Raw genomic sequence first — 9,428 nt, forward strand, 5'->3', positions numbered from 1 at the left:
GCGAAAGCTCGGCGCCTCGGCGCCGGCCGACGGCGATGCTTGCGGGTGTCGCAACCCTCTTGGGGGCGTCGTTGTGGGTATCCTCCCTGCGGGACGGCTCCAGGTGAAAACCTAGACCTTGCGGTCTCGGCGGCGGCGGCGTGATGCGTCGTTACCCTCTTGGGGGCGCCGTTGTGGAGCTCCGTTGCAACTCGGGCCGTTTTCAATGTCGCCGCAAGTTTTGGTTTTCGTGTTCTTTTTTGTTTATCCTTGATCTGCTTTGTAAGAGGTTCTCCTCACCACCTTGTATCGGTTCGGCCGTTGCGGCTTTATTTATAAAGCGGGGCGCAAGCCTATTTCGAGAGAGGGAAGTCCAAGTTCAGGATTGACCAATGTGCTTCAATTGCCTGGAGACCCCGTACCAAGGTCGACAAAACTTTGTGAAATTGGGGCTTCTCCCTTCTCTAGATAGGAGGAATGATAACACATAAAGTTTATGCGGATGCAATTGCAAAAGGGTTTGCACAACACAAAAAAAAGCAAGAGTAATGATTTGGACTGACACATGAAAATCACAGAAACTATGCCTCTTTCGCACATGAACTGGAATAAAAAAAAAGAGGTTGAAGTGAATGCTGAAGTTTATCTTGAATTGAGACATAGAACACCAGTTAATAGGATTTTGTAGCACAATCCCCTTTAATTGAGATGGTATTTGCAAGAAAAAAATTCTAAGGGGTTGAAACATGAAATCCTACATAGACCCCATAAAATTCATACGGTCCAAAGAGGGTCTTTTAATCTATGGAAATAACTTTTCTGTGGTCATGAAGCACTTGGAACAAAGAACATATCACTAGAGAATCTTCGACACGTAATGATACTGCAGGCCTATTCCAAGAATCCAATCCCATCTTTTGCATGGTAATAGAGAGTGTGCCTCGATCCTACACAAATGAGTAATTTTTGCTTTTGTAGTGGATGTTGAAGTTCCTGTAGGTGGGCGAAGCTGGACGAAAAGATCATTGGGTTCAGTTCTACTGGTTATGTGATAATCATCTACTAATGAGACAAGTTAAAGTGCAGATTAGTGAAGGTTTCATGAAATTCGTTGAGTTCAACTGAACCCAACACTTCTATACCAGCTCCGCCACCGTGTAGGTATTGAGGCATATGAAACAAATCCATGGAAATTTCGGTGGCACCATTTTCTTTGATCCAAAGAGAATTTGTAAATAATTCAAAGAACTGGCCGGAATCCTACACAAATTCATACTGAAATTCCGGCAATCCAAAGAGTCCATAGTTTATTCTCCGGAATTAACTTCTGTTTAACCATGAAACACTTGCAAGAAACAATATACCACTGAGGAATATTCGATACGTAACGATACTGCAGCCAGCCTGCAGGCCTAGTCCAGGAATCCAGTTCCATCTTTTGAGTGGTTATCAGGTTAGATTTTCTTGTGTGCAGCGTCACCTTGCAGATTCGCATATAATGTGCCGGCATTATTTGCGTAGCTTTGCACGATTCTGATCTATCCAATGTCGTTGCCTACTCAGACGCACCGGTACGTAGCCGTTTCCTGCTCAGTCCACGTGCAGCAGATTCTTTCATTCGTTCAAAGCTTCAGTTATGATCTAGTCGATGTATTTCGTTGTATATTTATATTTTTCGTTCCACTGAACTCGTGATGGTTATCTGTCTGTCTGCATCCAAATCCAATGATTACAACGATATCATTAGAGCTAGTCGAATGCTAAACAACTCAGCTGTCAATGTAGCAATGGGCACAATGTAATGTAACTGTAAACTGTCTGTGTTTTAATCAGAATTACTAATATTAATAGACTTCAGGGTTCGGACACAGATGGGTCCATCGAATCTATTCGAGCACAGAGAGCAGATCTAGTTACACGGGCGATGTCATTGGATAGGGATGCATATATCTCTGCATATCGCTCCATGTGCTTCTTTTCACGGATTCGTGGAGCTGCGCTGTGCATATATAAGAGCAGCCAGGATAGCAGGTTTCATCCACTCACACACAACGGTTAACCTGCCAAACAGGCAAAGTGACTAGGCACACGACGTTAGCACGTTCAGGTCTCTCACAAACTTGTATTTTGGTCCAATGGCGTCACACCTGTGCTTCGTGAGGCCCTCCAGGATGAGCCTGCAGCGAGCCGTCGACGACGACGACGGCGCCATGACGGCGGCCGAGTTCAAGGAGTGGCTCCGGCGGTTCGACACGGACGGGGACGGGCGCATCAGCCGCGACGAGCTGCGGCGCGCGATGCGGGTGCTGCGTGTGCGGTTCACGGGGCGGCGGGCCAGGCGCGGCATCAGCTACGCCGACACCGACGGCGACGGATTCATCGACGACAGCGAGATCGACGGCCTCGTCGAGTTCGCGAGGAGGAACCTCGGCGTCCGGATCGTCGCATGTTAGAAGAACAGAGTTCTACGTACTGCCTACGTACGTGCCGCGCGCACGGGATGACTAATGTAAGTAGATTAATAATAAGGTCATCTCAGATGCGAAATTAGTAAACCGTATGTTCTGTAGTTTTGCTTCTTTTCCACTACAACTGAAGCCGTGCGCATGACTGGCTAGTGTTGCTACTGCTCGCTATCAAACCGTTTTAGTAAGAGTTTCATGCAGCTGCATAGAAATTATCATTTCCCTTTTCCTTGTGTGAATGTACAGTATACTTTCTCCGAACTGACTGAAAAATGTAAGTCGCGTCTGGATTTACAAGACCCCACCATTTGTGCACGCACCTTGATTCCTTGAAGTTCTCGGAAAATGTAAGGAAAAAGACATGGCTATGCAAATCTGTACCTACAACATGAAAGCACAGCTCTAACTAAGATGTTCATATATATAGCGCAATATATCCCGTTATCGAAAAAAAACCTATATAGCGCAAACTCTCAAAGTTCACAGTACTCCCTTCTTCGGCCTAAGTTAATTGACACAGCTTAGGGATACACTTGTGCCGCGTTAATTAATTTAGGAAGAGGAAGTAACAACTCTTCTTTTGTAAGTATTATCACACTACGATGATGACAATCCTCGGAAAAGAACCGAGGATAATGACAAGCTACTTGCTTTCCCCTTTTTTCGTCTCTCTTTCATCTCCTTTTACCGTAATTAATGACCGTTTTTCTATATAGTTGTAACAAGTATGATACTCATTCACGTGGAATGTACATCTGGGGCTCAATATGGTTTTTATGGTTTTTGTCAATGTGATGTGCTATTTGTAGCTTATAGAGCGCATGCTACACAAATGTTGGTCCATGAGGCATGGTTATTTGGGGGTCAAAGGTAGATTACTTTTCATATTTATAACTATGACGATGACAAGGCAAACAACGACGGGCTTGGACACTTATCATTGTCATGTTTCTTTCCAACTCCTTTCATCTCTTTCTGATGCCATTTTGACCAGTCTTTCTATTGTTTGGAAAAGGATTGGTCAAAATAACCATTCAGGGAATCATTCTAGGAAAACTACGATGTAGCCACAAGACACAGTCGCTTGATTGTTCAAATGTCGATTTGTGATCCCATCGACCGGATATATATATTCCGGTCAAATAATCTGGAAATGCTAATTAATTTAGGTGCCTTTGAGGCATCAAATAGCATGCCTCGTGTTAATTAGATTCTTTATCACCTAATTGTGTATAATGGAGATAGGCCCATCTTTTTGGATGAAAACTAATGGCCAGCGGGTCGATTTTATGAAAGAGGATACTGTAATGTCCCAGGTATTGGGGTTACAAAAATAGAAAAAACAGATGTGTGCATTGCATTCATGCATAGAAAATCTGGGAAAATTTCGCGCTTATTTATAAAACTACACCCATAAGGGGGAACAAGTTTCTCTCTCGACACCAGATAGAATTAAGGGTTTCGAGAGTACGATAAACTTGGACCTATCCTAAATTAACTTAGGGTTCCGAGAAGAGAGGGGAACATTTCATAATCTACTTTAAGTTGTATGATTGAATTCAAACAAGTTAGGTTTGAATTTCAAATTCAAACTTCAATTTGGTATATCATAAATCAAATTATGAACAATCCAATCAACAATTAAAGAAATTGGAAAATGAAGAAATATAAAAGAATAGATAATATATCAAAAGCTCATTAGGGAAAACTTGAGCTTTATTGATTAACACACAATATACATTGTCATTTACAATATCCATTTGAATTATAATTATTACAAAACATTACAGAAAGTGAATAAATGAAAAAGAAAATGAAGATTACAAAGAATTGCAAAAGGCTAAACTAGTTAACTTCTTCAAGCATTTCTTGTTGAGCCTGAGCACCTGCAAGACAAACAAAGAAGACACAAAATAGAAACAATGCCAAGTGGCTTGGTTAGAAATAAAGAGAAATGGAAGGAAGATATTTTCCAGCCGATGCATATCCACTAGGGGGAGTGTACCAAGTTGGGATCTGCACTATGCAAGCAGACATCACACACACAAGCTTTGCATGGCATAGCTGTCGGCTCAGCACAGTTCCAAGACATCATATAAAAGTATACTCCTTACCATACATAGCTGATTAGCCCAGCACAGGAGTAGCCCATCGACCACCCTCAGAGTTTATCCAGAAAACATCAAACCATCCACAGGAAACAAACCAGAAATGAAAGAAGGAGATCATCACCCAAACCAAGCCAGAGAAAGTATCAGGATAAGGAGAAGCAGGCTCAAGTCGAGGTGGTGAAGATCCAACAAGCCAGAAGATTAGCAAGATCATCGTCAACAAGCCAATCTAGATCAAGAAGCTGGAAAGCGCCTGGAACAAGCAGATCAGGAGCTAGGAGGAGGAGCAGGCTAATCACAAGAAGCAGTCAGCATCTAGAAGATAGTCTACCAAGTACAGCAGGTAGCAATTCAGAGAACAGATCTTGCAGTTTATGTTCCTATCTTTTGCATAGTCATATCAAGTAAATCAGGGGAGTAATATAAATCTGTCCAATCTCACTACCCTTCAACTAGGTTTTACCTAGGAGGATGGAGAGATGGATTTCTCTCAGTCCTGAATAGAGGTGCTATTCAAAGTCATCACAGAGAAGAAAAGCCACATCATAGTATCTGTTCTTATTTCAAATCTATGCCTCAGCCTTTGCATCATCGGCTAAAGCAAGCATCGATCTGTCCATTCAAATTAACTCAAGCATCATTAAGAGCTTGGGATGGACATTTGGCATCATCTAATCATACAGCTATGATCAATGTCTATTTCCTATTTTACACAAGCACAACAGCACCAGGTCTCACTCTAACAGATTCATACTCTGTGCACACTCATTGAGGCACCACAGGGTAGATATGTTGGTAAGAAGCACATGAGCACTTATGCAGAATAAGAAAAGACAGTAAATCAAAGCTACAAAATCATCAGCTTAAGTATAAGCAAGCCATCCACATAACCACAAGGTCTGGTCATGTATGCACATTATCCAGTAAGTATTCCCATCAATCAGAGCATAACAAGCATACCATAAGCTCACCAGAATCCACCAAGTAAATCATCCAGCAATATTACTTCTATTTCATTTCTCAAATTCAACCATGAATTAAATGGGGCATCAATTTATATCATAGTCAAGGCCCAAACCAAACCTCAACTCAATAGTGCATGTTGTAGTGTGTGTTCAGTTTCAACAGTAAAAGAAATACAACCAGCCACAATGCCTGGATAATTAATTATCCAATTAGAGACATCACTGTATTTGTTAAGCAAGGATTTGACCAGTAGCATTTGTGCATTTGATTGAGTCATCACCATAAACAGTCACAACTAATTAACATGTCACCAGGATTTACATAGGGTCCAGGAATTATTCCCAGGCCAACCAAGTAACCCAAGTAGCAGCAGTAGTTAACCCATCAGGGGATGACCACAGAATTAACTTTGCTCCACACATACTGAATCACAGACAATTAATGGATCATCTCAAATCTCCAGTAAAACTATCACAAATATGCATACAAGCTCACAACAAGCATCAAGTAAATCAGGTCTCTGTACACATCAATACTCGGTATATTGCCATAGCTCAACACATGCTTGAGATAAAAACAAATGTAACCAAATCCTTAACCGAAATTATACATTCAGTTTTATCAGACTCATGCCCCCACAGACTACACATGCTTTGGAGGATTAATCCATCCAAAAAGGAAGCATTTCATTTCACATATGAATTACCAATCTCAGGCAGTAGATGCAATAACTGTAGGGATCATATTAAGCACAACACACTAGAATCAGCACTGGACTGACAAATTTACAAGTCATACAGCACAGGAATGGCACTCACAAGCATATGCAATAATCAGGCCAAGCACACACAAGCTCATGGCCAATAAATTCATCGTTATAGAGCAGACAGAGAGAGAGAGGGAGAAAGGGGTATAGCTCACAGTGGTTCGGACGAATAGAGGAAGAGGTCGACGCCGGGGTTGCGCCTACAACACCGTCCAGCCGGCGTCGAGAACGAAGTAGCCGCCACGCCACCAGTTCACCGCAGTAGGCGTCGAGGTGGTGGGTGGCAGCAGCAACTCCTATGGCAGAGCCACGCGCAGGAGCAGAGAGCGTCCAGGTGATGGGGGCCGACGGCGAATATCTTGCCGGGGCGGCGCCGACAGACGGCAACGCCAGGAGCGGCCGGCGATGACCAGATAGGCATGAAGCGGAGCTAGGGTTCCGGGGTCGGGGGTGACCGCTGGAGACCACCAGTGCCAAATCGGGCGAGGGGGTCTTGCGTACGAGAGGAGGTGGAGCAAGGCCGACCAACGGCGGCACCAGAATCGGCCGGCGGCGACCGTAATAGGAGGCGGCTAGGGTTCACAGAGGGGCGCCTGGGGTGGGCGACAGGGGCGCCGCGGCGAGGAAGTTTTGGTGAAGAAGAAGAAAGGTGGCGAAGCTTCCTGGGCGAGCGGCGGCGCCGGAGTCGGCCGCATGGCCGGCCGGGCGGTGGTGGCCGGAACGGCATAGGCGCCATCGCCAGGAGGGGAACGAGTGAGGTCGTCCTCGTGTACGAGAGAGGGTGAGTGAGCGAGAGAGTTGGGGGTCGGGTTGGGTTAGACCCAACCGACTCGGGCCTTTGGGCCAGGCCTGGTTGGTCAGGCCATTGGGCCAACCTAATAAATCATTGGGTCAATTTTTTTTAGAAAAGAAAAACTTTTTAAACATTTAAGAAGATAAAAAGAAAAACCATAAATAGAATTAAGTATCAGAAAATGACCTTTATAAATAAATAAAATAGAAAACAAATACTTAAAGATTAAAAGAACAACAATATGAATTGCCTCTAAAATTTTAGTAGACCAAATTTTAAATCTTAAATTATTAGAACCTAAAAAACTAAATAGATAAATTCTTGTTTCCATTCTTCACATGAAGAAAATATTAAATATTACTTCACCTTAAGATGCCATATAAAACAACAAATATTTCTTGATGATTATGTTTAATCATATGAAAATTCTAATTGATCAATACTTCAAATATTAATTAAAACCCTAAACCCTTATAGTATTTATCATATTTTATTCTTTTAAAAATAATATGATGTTAAACTCATTATTATTTCTATTGCAAAGTTATTAATGATTTCAAACCTATTACCAATTCTTATTTAAGAATTGTATCACAAATTAGAAACCTAGTTTTTATATAAGTAAGAACTTTGGTCCCATTATTTTATGGGATCATTCCATATTAGAACCAACTCTAAAACCCTAGTTGTTTATCTCATATAATTGTATGAATTTCACCTATACTCATAGAACCCTGCTTAACCACAAATGAATCCATGTTTGTGAGCTACTAAAATAAAACCAATTCACATGTGTTCATTATTTCATGTCTCTGCTTTCTACTTAAACCTATATGATCCACTAGCGTCACTTAGAAGCAAACCCTAGCTTGATAATATGTTAGCACCATTGATCATCAATCCTACATACCACAACATTAGGATCAACCTCAAACATCAAACCCTAGTAAAACCATAATAATGAACCATAGTACCAATTTTGGTAGTAATACACATCACATGCTCCTATTCCACTGAACCCTATTCAGGAAGTGATAAACCCTCTAGTTTGGAAGCCATTAATCATTACTTAGTGAAACAAATGTGAAGCCATCGTAACCCTAACTTATGGCAACACTTTGACCATCACTCTTTAATATGTTACCCATAATCAACCATAGTAATAAACCTGCTAATACTTGCTACATATAGACCAATTCTGTTTAAGAACCCAACTAGTTCCTATTAGGGAACTAAATGAATCTAATAAGTAAACCCTAGAAGCCATAGCTCCTAATTATAGTAGTTCTTGTTCTTATTTAACCTGTTCTTCAAAAGTTATCCTTTTGAAGTACAAATGTCAATCAAACCTTAGAAGCCTAATCCTTCTATGAAATACTCATTATTTCCTAAACAACATGTTCTTCAAAAGTTATTCTTTTGAAGTATAGTATAAGTAATCATCAACCATGTTCGGTAGAACTTAAAATTGACAACTATTCCTTACATATTATTCCATCACTATTCTTTATATGTATGATTGTTATGATGTCTTATATCACTTGGTTATGATGCTAATATAACCAAACCCTAATAAGAACCTTGTTTGAGAATCATTCTAAAAGTGCAACCAACCCTAAAGAAATCTTTACAACTCATACATCCTAAATCATCGAGGTTAGGTTACGCTCGGGACGATTGCATCTCATATTATGCATTATAGCATCTTTGCCAGTTCTTTAAACATTGTCCTTACCGGACGATGATGCTATTTCAGAATTTGGAGTTATTACGTATCGAAGACCTTGTCTGCATAATCTTGCAGTCAAGAAAGGCAAGTTCATCACTTGCTCATGTCATTTGAGTATTTCTATCAAATTACTTGCAAAGTACTATGGTTATCACTATTGCATAAAAACCAAAACCACTATTTTCATGACTATGAATATGACTATGTGGTGGGCAATGGAACCATGGATTGTGTTGATATGGTGGAGGTTCCATTGCAAGGGTTTATATCCATCTAGGATTAAACAACAAATGTCGCCAGTGATTCTTGTGCCGTAATACCCGTGTTAACCATAAGATCCGGAGTGGGACGGAGTAGTCAAAAGTGTTTCCACCTCTCGTTCATCAACGAATGCGCTTTACCATAGACACTTGTATCTGTCGGTGGCAAGCGGTAGGCTGGGGAAGCCTTAAGTCCCCACGGCATAGTCCGTAGACACTTGTCACTCGAAGAACAAGCGGTAGGCTGGGGAAGACTTAAGTCCCCACGGTATTGCGGTCTATGATGGGTTGCAGCTACCGGCGTAGGAGTGTATGGTAGAGCCCAGCACTGTCGTCGTGGTCGGGGTCCACCTTGAAAT

The 9,428-nt window shown here is 41.7% G+C and overlaps 1 protein-coding gene across 1 annotated transcript; it reads left to right on the forward strand.

Moving 5' to 3' along the window:
• The first annotated feature begins 2,034 nt into the window (after nucleotides 1-2,034).
• LOC124656974 (polcalcin Syr v 3-like) lies at nucleotides 2,035-2,432 on the forward strand. Its single transcript, XM_047195619.1, has one exon. The coding sequence runs from the start codon at nucleotides 2,115-2,117 to the stop codon at nucleotides 2,430-2,432; it is 318 nt and encodes a 105-aa protein (XP_047051575.1). The 5' UTR covers nucleotides 2,035-2,114.
• The last annotated feature ends 6,996 nt before the right edge of the window (nucleotides 2,433-9,428 follow it).

The sequence above is a fragment of the Lolium rigidum genome, chromosome 5 (genome assembly GCF_022539505.1).
Source record: "Lolium rigidum isolate FL_2022 chromosome 5, APGP_CSIRO_Lrig_0.1, whole genome shotgun sequence".
Lineage (NCBI taxonomy): Eukaryota > Viridiplantae > Streptophyta > Magnoliopsida > Poales > Poaceae > Lolium > Lolium rigidum.

Bases quoted from the DNA above. Each gene is read 5' to 3' on its own strand.
- LOC124656974 (XM_047195619.1), top strand. From the start codon at position 2,115: ATGGCGTCACACCTGTGCTTCGTGAGGCCCTCCAGGATGAGCCTGCAG.